Source organism: Ascidia mentula, chromosome 4 (genome assembly GCF_947561715.1).
Source record: "Ascidia mentula chromosome 4, kaAscMent1.1, whole genome shotgun sequence".
In the NCBI taxonomy this organism is placed as follows: domain Eukaryota; kingdom Metazoa; phylum Chordata; class Ascidiacea; order Phlebobranchia; family Ascidiidae; genus Ascidia; species Ascidia mentula.
Genome location: NC_138569.1, coordinates 9,694,375 through 9,714,138, shown reverse-complemented (window position 1 = coordinate 9,714,138; position 19,764 = coordinate 9,694,375). Strand labels below are relative to the sequence as shown.

At 43.2% G+C, this 19,764-nt stretch overlaps 1 protein-coding gene across 1 annotated transcript; it reads right to left on the bottom strand.

Moving 5' to 3' along the window:
• Positions 1-353: 353 nt before the first annotated feature.
• Positions 354-15,769, bottom strand: LOC145897178 (nuclear receptor subfamily 2 group F member 1-B-like). Its single transcript, XM_082985364.1, has 5 exons — positions 15,563-15,769; positions 14,896-15,318; positions 12,588-12,789; positions 8,705-9,232; positions 354-1,622 (listed from the first exon to the last, which is right to left on the bottom strand). Exons 2-5 carry the CDS (start codon positions 15,283-15,285, stop codon positions 1,345-1,347), a joined length of 1,398 nt encoding a protein of 465 aa, XP_082841490.1. The 5' UTR covers positions 15,286-15,318; positions 15,563-15,769; the 3' UTR covers positions 354-1,344.
• Positions 15,770-19,764: the final 3,995 nt, after the last annotated feature.

Here is a 19,764-nt window from a genome sequence, read left to right as displayed (position 1 = left end):
TTCACCCGAAACAAAGCAGTATCATATTTTCCATTCCTGTTCTCGCCAGTGCTGCTCATCTGCAGTAAAAATATCTCCGCACGCTAATTGGTTGCCAAAAGTTTTCCTCGTTCGTTTTTGAGCCCACAAATATTTTACTTCACCACATTTTTGCCACCATTGGATTTTTCAATTATGTGCCTAACATATATAGGTTTAAACGTAACTCGGAGATTTGCTGTTCAAAATCTACAACCCGGCCTTCGTCATTAATCCCTACAAATCCGTTCAACGGCCAAGCAAAGTTAAATCAACACGCTAAATAAATAATTTTACCGTTAACTGAACATCAAACAAGTGGTAAGAGATGGGAGATTTTATTATGCAACATGTTTTGAGCGTCTTGGACACCTTTCCTATAAAAACTTCGCACTCATGTTGTATAAACATCGGGGGCAAAAAAGTAGAAACCGACATTCTGGCGCGAATCTCCAAATTCAACCCAAATTCTCGAATAACAAAATGTTTAAACAAACTTAGAAAATTGGCGCTGGACTGATCTTATCACACCAACATGCTCTTTTGCTTTACCAGGTGGAATTTAATTGTAGTTTTAAAACAGTAATGGTTTTGGTTTAAAGAATGGTACCAAGCATTGACATGCATGTAACGCCACAAAGTGCACTTCACATCTGCGATGGGCAATCATTAGAATAATTGACAAATAGAAACACACGCGCGGTACCACACTCAACACAACACCTGAAAATGGTGCAGTGATGGTGAAATCTGCACGTTTTTTAGCCAAGTCAACACTTACAGGAGAACAACGTAAAAACTACACGACGTATAGAAACAAAATCGCGCGGGGTAAAGCACACAGTAGAATAAATAGGCGTTTGCACAGGTCGGGCAGTGACCGTAAACGGGGGTTTGTTGACGTCGGGGCAATGTGACGCAAATATTAGAGAGATCTGATTGGGTTGCAGAGTGATAGGTACGATTGCGGAACAACGATGTTCGTCCAAAAAAATTTGCCAAAATGTATAGAGTCCACACCTTTTGACTATACGGGAACACTCGCACAGCAGTGCTGTATGCTGGGACTCACGAAGTAACTTCGTCCGGCAACACCCACACGCACACAGTTAACAGAACCGTTTCTTATTGCTGTCATCCCTTGGTATGATAAACTATAAATTCTTCGCGGAGACGTACAAATCTTACAGCGCGGGCAAGAAATTTGGTTTGTGCAAAGAAATGCCTTGAAAATAATCTGCGCCGCGTTACACGCTCGTTGTTACTCTGGGGATGACGTCGCCTTCATTTTGCGTCGAGTCGTGTGATTTCCGGACAGCGACGCGGTCATTGCAAAGCCATGGGGTAGGGCCAACCGTACGAACTCCCGGAAAGAAGCATGTCGCGAATAAGTGTCTCGATCGGAGTTTTTCCCACCAAGCGGACAAAGAAGAGTTGTTCGATGGCGCTCGCGCTCACCGTGCGCAAAGATGGAAGTCGGAGGAGGAGTTTGCCGAAGCGAGATGGTTGGTTCGGATACTGGTGGCGTACATACTCCTCCAGAGCACATTGTGACCTTTCCTGCACGCTTTCAATGTGACTGGAATCGCTGATTCCGTGCGAGTCTGGAAACAAAATTGTCACATGAAGTATCACTATCAACTTTACGGCATATTTAGTGCTATAAAGACCGTGTTAATGCAATGAGAACATCACTGTCAAACTTTTTTATTATTGGTATAAGAGTTACAACTCAAATTGAGTAAATTCAATTATAAACAGATTTTTGTGCAGGTTTAATTTATTGTGGTTAATTTATTGTGTATTGTATTGTGTTTAATGATTAGTGGTAAATCTCAACTAGCAACCTACTTAGGATCTACGCATTCTTTTGCTTTAAAAACGCAGCGTACCATTGCATAACAGCTTGTATAACGCTTGTTTACAACCCTGGAACTCGCGCGTTAGTTGTGACTTGCGCGCAAAGTGATCCACGCCGGCTAACGAGAATCGCGCAATTGCCAACGTGTCCGTGTCATGTTTACATCCCACTCCCCAAAGATATGCGACCAGTGGCTGGCCTGTTGCACGTTTGGTGCTTCCCCTTGACCTCAATTACATTTTGCTGTTTTAGTGAAATCAGATAATATACGCTTGTACATGGCTGTAGAATGTAGTGTGCGAAAACAAGGTTACGGCGCATTTAAGCGGACCTGTAAAAATGTACAATGACCTTTTTAATATGTTTTAATACAGTTTTGCCAAAACCTTCTTAACGAGGCCAGACGAGCAAAATCGACCAATATGAACTTTGAATTTGGACGAATTTGCATCAAAGCAAAACGGAACAAGGGTGGGATATGTGTACATGTCATTATCCCAGTATATTCGACTGTTAGCTTTAAAGGAGTACGAAAGTAATACACTACAATGGCGGTGATGCATGTGATTCACCGATTCTGGAAACAAAACGCATTCCGACCCTCCCACGTTTATTGCTGCGACGATGACGTCGCAACACAATAATCAAGTTCTTATTTCCATCTACTTGCGCGCGCGAGGTCGTGGCCAAATTCGCTTAGCGCTTAATCGCCGTCGGGCGGCCTAGCCGACAATCAAGTTAACGTCGATCGGGTACGCGCACACTTATTGACTCGCACCCGCTCGTGCGAACATGATTGCCAACTTTTATTAAACTTGTTGCTCTTGGCTGGGTCGCCTGGATTCGATTTCGGGGGAAAAGTCGACCCCACCTCATCAGCTGTCCGTCAGACGGTGGTTTTTATTAAAGCCAAGTTTATTGTTTCACCGAATGAAAACAGGTCTTGGGCATACGGATAAAATGAAAGTTACACGCCGCGCGCTGGCGCTAAAGGCTATCGTGTGGTAGTTTTTCATTTTGTCAGTCTGATGAATGAACATTTCTATCAGGGAAAAATCCGTGTGCTATTGGGCTATCCCATTAGATGCTGGACGTGAATAGTTTGATAAAAAGATCTCAAAAACCACTACAAAAGTTTGCTTTGACATCCGGATTGTTGTCAGTGAGGAATCGGAAAACCCACTTTCAACGAAGTTCCGGCAAAAGACCTCCTTAACGATTGCGACAAAGGTCTGCAAATGGCAAATCAGAGTTTGTTTGTAGTGGAAGGCGCACTCGGTCGACTGGTTTTAACTCACTGTCAGTGATTCGTGCTGTGGACCCAACAAAGCGCGCCGGTCACGTTCAATCGTGTGAACTGTAAACAGTAAACTTTGTGCCATTCGAGCAGCTTTAAAACGCTCCAACGAGCTCAACACAATCAAATAAAGTAAAAATTTTTTTTGCACAGTAAAAACAAGGCTAAAGGTAAGTGACGGCAATTTAACAGCGGCACCGCATGTCATAGGCACGTTGGTTTGCTTGGGCATGCTGTTCTCTCGCTACTTCACAAAGTGTCATAAGCAATTACCTTCACTGCTCTAGCTGACGCGGGGGAAGTCGAGTGCGCCTAAACAGAAGCTTGCATGTGCGCAGGAGCACGTAAAACGCGAAAACTAATAAGTCTGGCGGGCAATCAAAACACCCATGGCGTTGGACGGATCGAGGCAGTGTATTAAATCGCTCCGGCCCCGGGGGAGGCCTCTGGACGCCCCCGGGCTGGTCTCAGGCCCGCTTTAAGACGCGCGCGAACGAAGTAAGCAGGAACACGCGCAGATCAATCTCGTTCCCACGCGGGCTCACAGTGCCATGCCATCCCTGCGGTCAATTTGCAGGCTAAACTAATTTGCTCCACGAATGATATCTCTCTTCTCTCCCAACGCTGGCGTGAGTGACACTCGCAGGGCAAGCGAAGGCCCGGTGGTGATTTAATGACTGCAATAGCGATAAGAAAAGGGTCGTCGACCCTTGCAACCAGTTGTCCATACAGGGCGTCACAATATCCTTTTATGTTCCCCCTGCGCCACTGTCTGCGGCACAAAATGGCGTGTAGGGTCAGTGCGAGGTGTTAAACAGACGAAGCGGCAAGCAGGGGTGGCGAAAAATCTGGCGACAAAGGCACTCCAACCATCAAGTGATTCGATGCCAACTTGCGTGGGTTCGAAACCGCATCCGGCTAAACTATGACCCTATCAGAAGTTTCAATAGGTGTCGAATTGCCTTAAGCGATTTGGGGAGCATCTTTTTATAGGCAACCCTGTGTGGGATCATATAAGTCGATTTTTTCGCATGCATTAGTTTGGTGCAAAAACAAGATCAAATTTAAACTCAACATTTTTTGTCAAGCGTCCAAAACTGCTGCGGAAGCAAGTAGCTGACCCTTTCGAGTGCAGAGGGCAAATTTACTTTCAACCTGTCACAGATGTTAACTTATCGACCTAATTCTCCCAAGTTTTACTTAGGCTTTCCTCGGAGAGAAAACGAAAAGCATAGAAGCAAAATGGGCTTCGGGGACCCAGGCGTATTTTTTGTCACGATGAAAAATTAAAAGCGGACAGTTCGAGGCTGGCGCTCATGCGCATAATTTGGCGGATTATGAGTATTCGGTTTCGGGAAAAAAAATCAACCAGGCTTCTCATCGCCGCGAATCTGCCCGAAGCAATCAAGCACCGACGTAGACCCTTATCTTACCGGGCAATTTTGGCCACTTTTTAGGGGTTTAAAATCAACGCGGAGGCCAGATAACTTCAACGTGTTTTGGCTAATCAACATCGCTGATGGATGGATGTGGGTTGGAGGGGTGGATATATTCGCACCACTCGGAAGATGCCCCGCAACGATTAAACTTTCATTAATATTTAATCATTACTGTTAGGTGGGTTTAGTCCTGGCTCGCTCAATGCCCTCAGTCGTATCGGGTTTCACCTTAGCCTATGTTGCGCACGTACGCTGTGCTCCTAATTATACACTTTCTGAAAAAAGGTTAAAAGCAAAATCACTCAAAGCCACTCAGCCCATCTTTAAACGTTTTCTCGACGACGCAACGCAGCCTACACGTGGAAATTCCTCAAAAGGCTCCTCCACAAATATCCTGCGTCGCATTTCATATTTCTCTTCGCGGATAGGGGTGCATGAATTTTTAATAGTGTTATTACAGCATTGCATATGTACTTCTCAATTACGGGCATCGCGAGGTGGGCGCGACAACATGTTCGACCACAATTCAATCATAGCGCAAGTGTGCGTTTGCTTGAATAATTGATACCGACCGAAGGGCGACTCGTAGCCTCGTTTCATCCCGAATTAACGACCTAAAAGAACTTTTGCCTGGTGGCGACAAATGTTTGAAGCGGTAACGAATATAGCATGATCTACTTCAGACTCGGCGCACCGATTCATATAACGGTGAATATGCATCGTTCCTTTGATGTGATTCAAGAATAACGTTAATGTTCAAGGAATTTTTATGTCTACTTCGGTAAGTTCAACTCGGTAGAACTTGTTTGCGAATTCCCAGTGTTGCCACGACACTGTTAAAAACCAAAAACATGGTAAAGTTATTTGGCGGAATTCACACTTTTTTTTATGCTGTATATGACAGGTTTGTTGCAATGGTGTTTGTCCGAACAACCGAAACCGACCTTGTAACACATTCCAACCAAGCAAATGGTTTCGAGTATCTTGTTTCGTCAACAAAAGTGAGAATGGATTGTTTGTTCATAGTCAATTAAACACCTCACACACAGCGAGGTGCCTTTTTGTTACGTATAACAACAGCGATTCCCTGTGGGGTGTGAGAGTTAACAATTGAGATCGGAAAGACTCATATTTTATAGGAAATGGTTTAGTTATTACAAGTCTGGAAACATAGTGTTTTACTTGCTTAAAAAGGATTTGCCAGCAAAGCGTTTAATATTTTGTTTGGATCGTTGCATTTTGCATTTTATAAAACCAATAGCGTATGTGATAATTTCAATAGTTTAGATTCAGTTACGCTAAAATTACAAACTAAAAATACGTATTTAAAAAAGTGTTCATGGCAATTAAATCGCTGATTGTCCGTAAGCTAATGTGACGAGGGCCTCACCAACAAAACTTCATGGAAAATACAACGTTATAAAACGACAAAAAGTGGATTTTGCACAGAAGTGCATCAAGCACTTTGGCATCGTCTTTGAACTGTTATAATCTATTACTGCCCGCTTGCGCCAAGCTCAGTCCCAGCAAAATAAAATTTCTGCCTTTGATCGGGCGCGCGGGCAATTTTCAGACAGCATTAGAACAAAAGTGAGTCCTAAGAAGCTCCTTAGAGTCTGGCGGCAGCGCGCATAATGCCCACCATATCGCCACCCGCTGTCGAATAATCCCATTGTAGGGGCTTACGGCGGTACGTATGGGTACAGCAGGCCGCGTATGTTGTGGGAGAAGTCGGTTTCATCTCGGCTGGTGACATGGCATCAGCATTTTGCACCGCCCACTCTCGCGCAACGGGAAGTTTTATTTAGCGCAGGAGCAAGAATAAGAACGGGTGTCGCTGGATATTGGCACACCCGCGAGCTTTCTTCGGCGAAATTGTATTTATTTAAATTAAATGACAAATTTAAAGCACTTTAAGAAATATTAGTAAATCTAAAAATGGACGCCTGACATGCGTTTTTGCATCGCTACCACAGAAACAAAAGTATCGATAAACCTTTCCCGTAAATTGCGCATCAGTTAAGAAAATGCAATCTTTAGCATGAGAATATTACAAAGCTCGGAAAGTACCAAACTTTAATTGACTTTTATTCCGTCAGTCATTGCATAAACCTACTGACACAACATGTAACAAGCCCGGGCTTAACAGTTAACCTTTGTCGATCGAATCTCGCCGTGTGTTATGCGCCGCGCACACACAGTGATCCAAAGAAAGTTACATTATATTAAAAAAGAAGCATGATATATCGCGTCGCAACGCATTACAATCGCGCTCACCAAGCGTAAATCTCGGCGTATCACCCTCGAAATCCGAGCCAAACTGGTAAAACAAGAGATATCGACCCACAAACGCTCCAAGCAACGTGTTATTCCCACTTGACCGACGGCGGCTCGAGGTTTCTCCTCGTATTAGAGATGTTGATCGTGGTGACCCGCGGGTGAAGTCGACGGGCGCGCACTCCCGGCCTTCACGAATGCAAATGTGGCTTTGCGATTTAAACAAATTTGCATATTCCGCTTTTGATTGATTACTTTGCCATTATGTTTTGCGTTCACACCAATGGCCATTTTTGGGGGTTGTGTCACGTGGTGCGTGGAAATTTTTGTTATCAAAATTCCCACGAGATTTGGATCTGTAACTTGGAGGGAAAACGTTCAGGTTTATTTCAACAAAACGTGATGTTGCTGACTGATATCTGCTCAAATGTGCGAAGATGTATTCCAAGGGATTGAAATTAAATGTTATATAGAGCAGAAAGCGTACAGTTTGTTATTGCTACCAACTTTTACTGGTAAGAAGAAAGTCCCGATAGTCGTGCGAATTAACTGAATAAGGATCTGCGGACACGTAAAAATTTAAAAGTCATTGAAAACGTGTGCACGCCGCCACCTTCCCAAACGATAGCGGCAGCCCCGGCGTTTCCTATTATAGCGCTCGGTTGGCGAAACGTAGTCTTGTCGATCGGTATCAAGGTCGAAACTGGTTTGCCCGCGGCTCTGCAACTATGCCATGGGAGGAGTTTCTCTCCACTGAATCAAAATATCCACGGAACGTCGTGGCTTCGATTTTACAGGCAGCAAATATGCTGACGATTCGGCGAGTGACTGGAAAGAGAGCATATGGAGCAAAATTTTAGTGAAGATTGGTCAGGTGGTTTTTTGCATGACTATTTAAACATTGTAAAGCATACAAGCCTAACAATATTGTATTTTTTGCATATTTCATTAAGTAGCTCAACGCAACCAATTTTGGCAATATGCTCCAAAACCATTTTTTTGATTTCTCACTTCGCGGAAAAGCCAATATCCTGCAGTGTTGACAACCTATACCCAAATAGTTGCGTACATCTGCTCATTTGAATGTCACATGGCGCTGTATTTAGAAACACAGAGATCTTAGGGCTTCCATAGTGATGGCGCGATTCTAGCGGATCAGCGGATCAAATCCGCGAAAACGATCAACCGATAATCACGCTTGGTGCTTTTCCTTCGCTCTCGCGCCAAATGCCGGGAACGAAATCGAGCTGACGTGCATTGGTGACGTATTTGGAGCCCACGTCGGAATATTGAACGATGTTGACGTCATGATCTAGCTTTGGCACGTGATTGCGGAAAGGTCACGACGTCGCCGCTTAGTTACGGTGTATCACACCTGTTTAAGCGCCTTATTCTCGTGATGTCTATTCGGGGTGAGTCTATTTTAGTTTGCTGCCACTTAGTCTGTGTTAATGTTGGGTATTTCGTTGACACCCATGAACCTATAAATACCCCCGCAAAAAGGTGGTAATATAGGAAAAGCGTATTGGTCTAAAAGTGAATATATTTTTGGTTTGAATTATGTCCTTCATCAGTTCTGTTTACCGTTTCAAAAACTAATTGTTTCACGTTCGTTTACAATTATTGTGCAAATATACTATAATTTATACCCAATGGCAAGAAAATATACCAGTTGATCCTATTCTTTACATGGAAACATTTTCAAAGGCAGAGGTTTTTTTTGTCGCCTATTTTAATATATAACCGTATCCGAACGAACACGCATGGAATTTTTAAATAATTGCCAACAGACAACGACTCGTATTTTCTTACCCGAAGTGAAAAGCACGATCGCCTTGAGGCAGGAATACTCGGCTGAATCGACATGAAGCGCTTTGAGCCGCTCAACTTGATCCTGGAAGATGCGGATGTGGTCCATGAACGACATGACCCGGTCAGCTGACATGGACGTGTTCAGGCCGGCGGCGGCCAGTAGAGGAGCCACATGTAGTGGCATGTGACTCTGAGCCGCGTTAAGCACAAACAACTCGCTCCACACCCACTTGAGCATCGCGACTTGGTCGGTTACCTGAAGTTCGGGGAAGAAAGGAATGTTGCGCGCCCACTCGACGGCGGAAAAGAGCAGACGCGCCGCCAGCTCGCATATGTTTTCTATGCCCATTATTTGGTTGGGCACTGGGCACTGAAGGGCAAAGCGGGACGTGGGGTAGGGCTCGGCTCGCAAGAGCATGGAGATGTAGCCCGACGGGTAACCGGGTCCGAACCCCATGTCGATGCCGTTGGTGATCGCGTACTGTCCCGGATGTGGCTGCGTGGCAGGAACTCTTCCACGTTGCACAGCTGCATGTACAAAATACTGACATGTTACATTACGCTTTTCAAGTATGACTAATTTAATTTATGCTGCAAACCTACGTACATAAAAGGCCATTATGGGATGTTGGCAAAACTTTTAGAGGATTAATGAATGCCGCGCGCTGTTGAAAGTAATAATTTGGATAGAGATTGTAGGTCAAATAACATCAGCTAACGCATCTCCACAAATGGCTAATATGACACATGCCACATTGTAAAGCGTTTATGACGTTTGATTCCCCTTTTCCAACTGGTACCACCCATTTTGGCATCGACTTTCTGTCACAGGTATAAAAAATTCTCTCTGGCGACAGTTGGTGCAACAAAAAGGCCAAGGCAATGTTGTCGATGAATGGCTGACGTGCGTGCTTCATAATAGTGAACATATTAACTTGTATTTGTTCTTGTCAACGAGCGAAAATATCAATTAAATTCTGAATTCATCATTGGTCGTTTGTCTTGTGTTTGGTGCTACTTATTTGCTGCATCAAGCTTAATCGTTTTTAAAATATCAAATTTTTTGAAGGAATTTTCGCACGTCTGTATTTGTTCTGTTTGAGTTTTCTGGTCTTGATCGCTAAACAAATCGGAATATGGAATGAAGTGTTTTGCTATAAGTAAAACTTTCCGCTGAACCTTGAAAACAGAGCGAGACATTAAAACTATAAAGCGCACGCGCGAGACCCCCTTTGAATCCGCGATGGCCGCAATTCACAAAAATAACACCCAAGTTACAACATGACGTTGTCGGATCGATATGTCACGATAATAGCTTGTGTAGTGAAAGCACTTGCCAGCCCGCGTGGGCTTGAGCGCGTGGTTAAGAGCACTTGGCAAGTTGCGAATGAGCGGGATCTACCGACAATGAGCTATCGCCGGCTATTGGTTCATGACTCGATCTGCAATGAGGGCAAATGCTTGTGGTCAAAGGAAAGTGAGTTTGGAGATACGTGCACTATTAATAAGCGCTAACCACTTTTTCTCCAAACTTAGCCAACAAACATTCATCCTTGCGGTATTATAGATGAAGTAAATATGTTTTTGTTACTTTCACAATTACTTTTGTTTCTTATCACATTCTTAAAATTGGCAAATATCGCAATAAAAAAATATACCAAGATAAGACAGAAAATTTGCACAACAACTGAGCTACGTGCGTTAATCAAGCACCAACTTGCTTCTGGAAACGGTAGTGGCCAACAGTCCAATTGTGACGAATTAAACGCCGGATTTCACGTGACCCCGGGTTAATCTGATTGGCCGATCGATCTAGGCGACGTATCGCAATCGAAATCAAACCAGCATGGTGCATGCGCATCCAACTGCACTTAAACAAAGTGACTTCTCGGGCGTCGCATTGTGACGCAACAATGTGCATTGTTTCACGCTTCAGCGCGCCGGATTTCTTTAGTTGGTGTCGGTCGGGTGTTTGCAAAGACATGTCCACACTGGGAACATCAATCAACTTAAACTTAACACCAGGCGCCGCAGGGGTCACTCGGTGACTTGGGCCAAATTAATTGCACAAAAAACTAACCCGTAATTTTTTTCAAAGAATCCGCAAATAGCAGGCGATTTGTTGGAGCTTTTTGCATGATCTGATCACGAAATATTACAAAAATGCGCTCGTTTTTGTATATTTTCATTTAACATTAGCTATAGCAACTATGCAGCGCAGCAATACCCCTACTTCAAAAGACATAATCGTCTATGCTATTTTAATAATATTCAATCATAAGTTTACCATGTCAAAGTGCGCTTATTTGTTTGTGCCATCACACCAACTGTATGTAAGAAACAAAAGATATCGCCAACTCAAAGTGTGCGGGGTTGTTGTTGTATTTTGGGGTTGTTTTGCGAGCGTGGAATGCGCTGGTTTTTCTCCTTTCAGGTTTTGGGAGAAAGCTGCGAACTAATTTTCCACCTGGTCAATCTCGCAGGATGCCAGACGCCAGTGAGTGATTTTGCTCGTTCGAATGGGAAATGTTGTAGTGTCAGTTTCTTCCAACTGACCTTGTCGCGAGATCGGCAAAAAGATAAATTAGTTCGAAATCAAGAGTTCTTCAAACGATATTTCGGAGGAAACGAACTAAATCGCGCGTATGCTCGTTTAAGAAAACCCGATAAGTCATGTCATCTATACTGACGTCAGATGTCAAGAAAAGAGACAGAACGAGACAACGGCGGAATCGCCAGTCGCCGAATCCGAAAATTAGCGGATCACTTCTAAAACCGGCTTCGCCGAAACGTGCAGGGCATTTGTGACATCACAAGCGCTTCGCGCGACCTTGCGGCGCGCTAATATTGTGACCGCGGCCAAGTGCGTGTCCTGGAGGGCATGCCAGTTCACCGCAAGTCGCTTTGTTTAGAGTAAGATCGGTGCGCGGATGGCTAACGAGCTCACTGTGCGTTGGCGTCGCGCGGTTTTATGAAAATTGATAGTGGTCATTTTGCGCTGTCCAGTTGATGCAGTCGCCATTCGCGGAACGCGACGGAGCCGTAACCACCAAACAGAAGCCAGCGTTGACGTTTCTCTTGTGCGATCAAAGAAGATTCCGGTAATTTACATGGGATTGTCCCCAAACCAGTTTATTTTAGTTAGCGTTTTGTTTGCATCGCGGATACAAACGCATCAATTCTTTCACTAATATGTTTAAATTCAGTATCTGTTTTTTTAAACTGGTTTTAAGTAAAATTTTATACCCACGGTCATGGTGTCTCTTAAATAGAAAATGCACCATTTTCCAGGCTAGTTTTGCAAAAATTATCCGGTAGCAACGAAGTGAGTTATGTTTCATTCAACACGTTCTATCCACTTTGCACCTAACATTTCATTTACATTAGGGATGAATTTCTGAACAAATAAAAGGTAACACAAAAGTCAACATATTTTGCTAAAAAAGGTTGATCTAATAAATTAGAACAAAATTTTCCTGATTTAATGCGTCTAAAATACATTGCTTTTTTACATTTGTCCTCATATTTACGACCTCTGCATAACCAATAACATTTCCGAGTTTCCGCTTAAAATTCACTTGGTCGTCACGTTAATAGAGCAACAATAACAGTAAAGGGCAACTCATTGCACAAGACACGTTCCTCTCCTATGTGTATACACAAGAATTCCCTGAAACCTTGTTTACCGATGGTGCAGTGCAAGTGTTTACAGTTTCAAATATTTTAAGCACAACCCCTATGTGGACCAACAAATTTGTCATTGACTATAATAAGCAACAACAAATATCTATGCTTGTCGCTTAAACATGGCTTATGGTACAACAAGAAAACAACAACAAAATGGGCGATTTCAACCCGACGTTAAAAGCATCCACTTTCTCACCTTCTCGCCGCATCCCGATTTTCACACATTTGTTCAGGCGACAATATTGGCACTGATTTCTATGGTGCTGGTCAATTGGACAATTCCGATTTCCCCGGCAAGTATAGGAAAGATTACGACGCACGCTCCTCTTGAAGAAGCTCTTGCACCCTTCGCACGTGTACTGACCATAGTGTTTGCCGCTTGATTTGTCACCACACACCTAAAGATGGAATCATTTTATATATTGTCGAAATGTCATTGGAGTTAGTGTAATGTAGGGCTTCAGTTCAGCCGCTATGACCAAATTTGACGGGAAAGCTATAATAATGACAAATAATATATGAAGAACAGTAGTCTGTATATTTTAAGTTGTTGGAAACTTTAAAATCTCGTACTTTTAGCTACGTAATTCGAAATCTGTTTGATTCGGTGAGCAACTGATAAAAATCCTTGCCAGAATGATTTTACCCAAAAAACTAGTATCTAGGCAGTTCCGTCGTTGGGTAAACACTTCTTATATTTCTTTTAATTTCCCGGTTTTACCCGAATAATAGCTGATGAAACATAACACACGGAAATCACGTTTTGATAAACGTCGTTATCGAATCTCGGCGAATCGGACCGTAAGCGAGTCCGGGCCCTCACATCAGGGATCACCTTCCCGCCTTGACCCTAACACAAAACACCGCACTTAACCGTCGCTTGAAACACGTAACCTTATAGGTGGTTGCAGCGTCGATCGCTGGTTGTGCTGACTGCAAAAATGGCGCGTTTGATCGTCGTTAAATCGTTAGTGTGTATCGCGCGGTTGATGCGTAATCCGCGTAAGTCGTAACAAGATGAATTCCAAATCGTACCGAGTTACCGGATTAGTAGCGTCGTACATATGTTGCCGCTGCTAATTTCAACCGCTTGCGTTAATGGATGGAGGATTTGGGTGTCATGTGCTGCTGGTGAAACACTGCGTTTGATACAGGTATTGCATACGGTCAAGTGACGCGTTAGCTTGGGTGCGGATTCAAAAGCTGTTGCTTAACTACCGTTGAAACGTACAAAAAGGAAAAAAAATATATTTAGAAATTATAAATAAATTAACTCAGCACTTCTGCAGCGAAAAGATGCAAAAACTGGTTCTCTAATTTCAGGTTATTGTAAACGACATCCAAGACCACAATACGTTTTAACATTTGACAATGTCCAGCACCATGAGAAACAACGTTTATAACAACGCTTGCTAATACTATTTTTGCTTGACATATATACGTTTACAAGGTCTATTAACACAGGCAATAATGTCGAAAAATCGATTTGTCCTTGGTCAGTCCGATTAATTACCTATTAGTATAGTCATGGGTCAGCGAGGCGTTTGCATCGACGCTTTCCTTCATTCGATTCCTATATTTCTGCGACGTGTTGAAATTAGATATCGACCTGTCAGTGCGTTCCGCAAGTATCGCCGTAACTTTATTTATCTTAATATGACATGTAGGATCAAATAGATGGAAGTTTAAACGGTTTATACGCGCACTCATTTCGTTTAAAATGTCAATGATTTAGTCTTAAAACTGCAAAGTGTCCGCATATTGACAAATTATTAATTCTCAATTCGCGAAACCTTCAGATGCGCACCGTTGTGGAGCGAAGGTTTCTTACCATGCATCACACCAAACACCAGACCACATAGACCAAAATATTCCTTCTATAGTCAACACGCTTCAGCATGCGCATCGCTTTAAAGTTTATTGCCACTTCTTCATAAGAGTGACCGGATATTTAGCGCAGTTCAAGCGGCAATAATTCATCTCCCCATTAACACAAGTAGGTCCTGGTCCTTGTCGCGCGGAAACCGGCGAGTAACATTGCAAGGGTCATAAAGCAACCAGTTTTTAATAGACTTTAAGACGAGAATGCAAAACATCAAGTCGAACGCAGCAAGGGGCTTCGGTTCGCACGCCTTAGTTAGAGGAACACAACGCTGGTAAACGCGGGCTGTTGTGCGCGCGCTCCGTGAGGTCGGGACATTTGAGTCGAAAAAACCAAAAATGGCGACCGACGGAATCGTGCGCGTGCGAATAATTTCTTCCACAGTATAGTTGTTATAAGTTGCTTTTAGTCGTTATTAAAACAACGGATCCCATTCACAGGTAAATAGGAACACGATTATTTATAAATATGGGTTAATGAACATTGAAATCTGGAAAAATCTTTAACTTTGGCCAGCATCAAACAAAATACAAACTGAGAAAATGCGTTATTAAAAAAAACAACTGGATGTTGCTCAAGTTTATCAACAAGTGTTAATTATTTTTATACATAAACCACTTACCACACATTCAATATGTGGCTTCTCGTTGCTTGTACCGGAGCTACCGGAACTGTGGTGTTGCTGTTGTGACTGACTCGTTGGACAGGGATCGCTTCCACCAATTGTCGTAACATTGCTTCCATCGCTGACGGACCCAGTTCCGGGGGTCGTTGGGGTCTGAGGAGGAACTGAGAGTCCAGGTTCCGTTATCTGGGGCGGTGGTGGTCCCGTTGGGTGGGGCGTGGTGGGTAAATGCGAGTGGATTTGTGGCGGCAGGGAACCGGGCGGTTGGGTAAAACTGGATAGTTGCGTCGGACTTGTGACCGAGTCGTGGTTGGAGGGTAAAACCGTGACATCATCGGGGGTGTGGTGGGTGGGGTCCTGCCATGGAGTAGTTTCGACCATAGCCATAGTAGCCAGGGTACTTGCTTGGTTGGTTTTCTGCTGCGGCGAATCGGGCCGTTGACGAAACGTCGGCGGGAAATCGAAGTCGAAATGTCGGTGGATGACCGGAGATGAGAACAGGCGAAAGACAGCCGAAAAAAGATCAACAGGCAAATAAGCAAAAGCAAAATTACACAAACATTTGCACAAATTATCATGGTTTAATTTATGTACAAAAATACAATTAATTCAGTGCAATGTGGAAGATAAAAGGTAAATATTTAAGGTAAAGTTTGCAACATACCTTATACGAAAAAAATCAACTCCCATCAGACGATAAAGAAATATTCCAGCGTTACATCCGTCGGTATTCGTTTTCTTCAGCAAACAGTTGCTTTTTACACGCAGAAACTTACGCTATTTCCAACAGAAAGACTACAAATTCTGTCAAGTTGGCGCTTCGCAATATTGCCCAGTGGCCTGCGAAATTTGCGCTCCGACTCAACCTAAACCGTCTGCAAATCAAAACAGGTGCGATGTGACCGTCATGTTGCAGTTGCGGAGACCAGAGATCGTGGCCGTCAAGTTCGACCCGTAACACCGCTCTAACCAATCGCGAAGCTGTTGCCGCGACACGAAGCGCTTTCGCACGAAGAAGTGGCGGCCGAGGCGGGTGAGAGAATGCAAGAGAAAGGCAGTGGCAGCAGAAAGGGGAAAAAGCGAAAGGCGCCCTTACGGTAGAGAAACCCTCGCACACAGCGGTCAGTTTGGATGAACATAAACAAATCGCCGTGCATGGTGTGTACATGGATGCGAGGGAAGACAACGAGCGAGTAAGGGGTTGGTCGCGTCTGTAATCCCAACGCCTTTGTGCCGTGGGACCTTTAAAAAGTTACGCCGCGCCTATTAACAGAGCCTGATGACGGTTTAGAAGGGACTCCCGGTATCATAACGCACAGCGTTGACCGCTTCGACGCGCGATATCTGTCAAGTTGTTTGTATCGCAGACTTAAAGTGCCACCAAAGCCGCTTTGGCGTACAACTGTTTCATCCCAGCTTATAATTTGGTGGAAAGTCCTCTATAATTGTTTTCCGTAAACGACTCTAGTCCAAAAATACCAATAATTCACAAATAATGTTGTTAAAGGCTTCAGGTGGACGAATTACATCAGGGTATATTTTGCCGAAACATTTTGCTTCCATCACATGTTTTGTTTGGTTCCACTCGAGGTTTTGGTGTGTCGCATAACTTTCCAACACAGATAAAACGTGAGATAAACTTGCAATGCTCCGAGCCGTCTATGGTGGTTATCTCAAAAACTATTAATATCATGTCACATCGAAGCAATTTATCACCCCAGTCGTCCCTTTACGCCGAATCACGCAATTAACGAAACAAGGCAGGAGGACTGAAATGAGACGCCCTTGCCAATCATCGACCCTAAGGCAACCGCAACTTTTCATAATCTCGCGTTTAAAAGGTCGCGACTGCCTGGCTTTAACCATTGCGATATGGCGAGGTGGGAGAGCACAGCAATAACCGGCAAGCTCAGCCTTATTTGAATGCACCATACTGACCCGGGGGACAAGGCACAGCGATAGCAAAACATTATAACAGCCGCTGTGGTGGTTTAATTGGTCGGCGCGTCCACTGACAAAAGAGAGATCGCTACCGCTGCAGGGTTGCCCGATCCATAATCGCATCATTGGAAACTGGCGCATGGGAAAAGTCTGAAAAGTTTTAATACACATAGCATAATTCGCTGACAATCCACAACATTGCTCTTAGATGTTGCAATTACTAACTTTCATATCAACAGTTGTCGGGTGTTTTAATGACAGCTGTGATTTTTTTGTCAAGTGGTATACAAAATATGTTTGCTTATTTACTTTTAAGTTCTTACCCTAAAACCTTTGGCAGAATGCACTAATGCAGTAAAATGCATAATCTGACCGGGAAACCCCAGTTCAAAATACCCAATTCACGAGTCCCCGGTCTTCTGGCTACATAACACAAAAATTCTCATACTTCAAACCACAACAACACGTTGCGCATCTAAAACGAAACGGGGGTTTGTCCCATGATCGGATCACGGCGGTCGGTCCGTATTCAGCATCCAAAAAATCCGCAACAAAACAACGACAGATTTGGAAACAACAGGATGCCGATATTCCTCATAAGCATACAAATTTGATCGACATATACGGGAATGAACTGCGATGGGGTCATTGCGAATAGAAATGAATGTAACTCCCAGTGTGCACCATTCTAACAAGGGCGTTGACATTTGGCATGGCTCCTGAATGCAAATTCAATGCCACCTACACCAGCTGAATTTGTAATCCAACCATTAAGGTTTGTTCTTCAATAAGGTTACCCAACCTGGCTTTATGACAGTTCAGTAAGTGGAAAAATCTTCGTGTTATAGCCTATTATGTAACCGATATATTTAACTATATTGAGTCATAAAAAATATGATTCGTTGGGACTTGGAAAATAAAATTCAATTTCTATGGTTGTATTGATAACGTTCAATTGATGCTCCAAGTGGCAAAACTATGAATAAACACGTTGTCTATAAGCTCAGTACATTATAGCGGCATATATTACTTTTTCCTGGTGTGTAGCTTTCTGTAATGTTAACACCGGGTTTGTGAAACACAACTAATATTTTGATTACCTGGAAGCCTTCATCTGAGACTTTGGCTTTCCGACACCTTTGCTTTAGCGGGTGGTTACCTGTCGAGGTCTTTGCGAAACACACTCCTGGCTTACTTGGCGAAGTTTGGGGCTGTTTTAAGTGGGTCTCAGCGATCAAACTCGTTAATCCGACGGGGCTCAGTCCGGACGCGGCCTACATATGGATAAAAAGCTTCTTGGCGCATATGGCGAAAACTTCGCAGGTTAGGGGTTGCGGATTTGTTCGCACGTGCAGAAGAGATCGACGCGCAGATGGCGAAGATACAATAATTACTGAGTTGCTCGAGAAAATCACACGACGAATTTGACCGCCAATAACACAACAACAAATCAGACTATGAATTCTGTACACTTAAAACTGAAAATAGGTTTTGACCACCAGCTAACATAATGAATACTAATCTGTTCGTACTTCCACAACAAATATACATAGCCGTTCGTATAGACGATATGTCAGAAAAAGACAATCTTTTTAAATAAAACGTATATTTGTTGTTTCTTCACCGAAGGAACGAACAGTTTAGTATTCATTTTGTACACTTAACACAGTCGCGCCACATAGATGTCAAAAGTAGTTACTTTTTCGTAAGTCCAATTTGAAGTAAACGACCTTCTCGGACTCCGCACAAGCCCCAGGCTTTGTTATTGATTGGTCGAGTGACATTTTTTCGAGTACGATTCTTTGCGTCGCATCACAGTGAGTCACATTTTCGCGCGACGCCGATTTCTTGTTTACCGAATTCACGCTCGGCTTGGCAAAACTTGAGTCTGAATCTCCATTTTTCGGCTTTGTTTTGCAAAATTTCCGGCGCCATTTTTGCAAACCAACTTGCATCCGCATGAGGTTAAATGAAACAGTAGAACCAATTCCGAAGGGTTCAAAATGCTGCAGAGTCGTTACGCAGAATATAGTTGCAGTAAAATGTTGTGCGATATTTGTGGACAACCTTCAACAACAAACGGTGCTTAGCTACTAAATTTAATCACATTTATGCAAAAATTGACATTATTGCAAATTATGCCGACGGCCATTTTCTATTACAGTAAATTATCACACGGTGCATACGTGAAATATCTCCTGTATATCTCGACATATAGCAGTGTGTAGCTATGCAATCATTTGATGCTAATTTTATACACTCACTGCAAGATTGTTTGACAACCTCGAAATTGTAATCATCACAAAAAAGCTATCTAAGGCTATGACACAAAATATTTCAATTCTAAACACCTCGAAGTTTAGCCATCCACAAACCAAGGTCAGTAAAAAACTTTATCAAAACGATTAAACCACAAACACCGCCTTAAATGCCATACATTCCAGTTGGAAGAATTTGCCCATATGTACCAAAATAATTAGTGTAGTAGGAATGTGAGCCACGGGTGGTTTTCTATTCCCCAAGCTTGATTGAGCGCATGTGCGTTTATTCCGCTACAAGCGCTGCTGTTCCGCTGAGGCAAAAAGCAGCCGGTCAGCGGATCCGCCCGATTCCCAGCAGAGTCCATGAGAGATGTGCTAAGTGGCTGTTGTTGGATGCTGAGATTTTTTACCGATAATGAAAAATCGACAATTCTGCCTTGTTCTTCAGCCATGACTTAAATACTATTTATCGAGTGTTTATCAGACTGAAAATTTTTTACATGCTAGAGACTTTAAATGTATAAGTAATCCTTTGCAGCAGGAAAAATTATCACGTCATATTCTGTCAGAACAAATATACCATGTGCTTATATTATCTCAACAACCTAACATTGTCCGTTAAAAGCAGCAAATGAAATAAAAATGGTTGCCCAACGAAGTGCAT

Coding starts and splice junctions, on each gene's coding strand:
- LOC145897178 (XM_082985364.1), bottom strand. CDS start 15,285: ATGGCTATGGTCGAAACTACTCCATGGCAGGACCCCACCCACCACACC. Junction 9,233..12,587: donor AATCGGGATGCGGCGAGAAG/GTGAGAAAGTGG, acceptor TTGTACATGCAG/CTGTGCAACGTGGAAGAGTT. Junction 1,623..8,704: donor GATCGTGCTTTTCACTTCGG/GTAAGAAAATAC, acceptor TTTTGTTTCCAG/ACTCGCACGGAATCAGCGAT.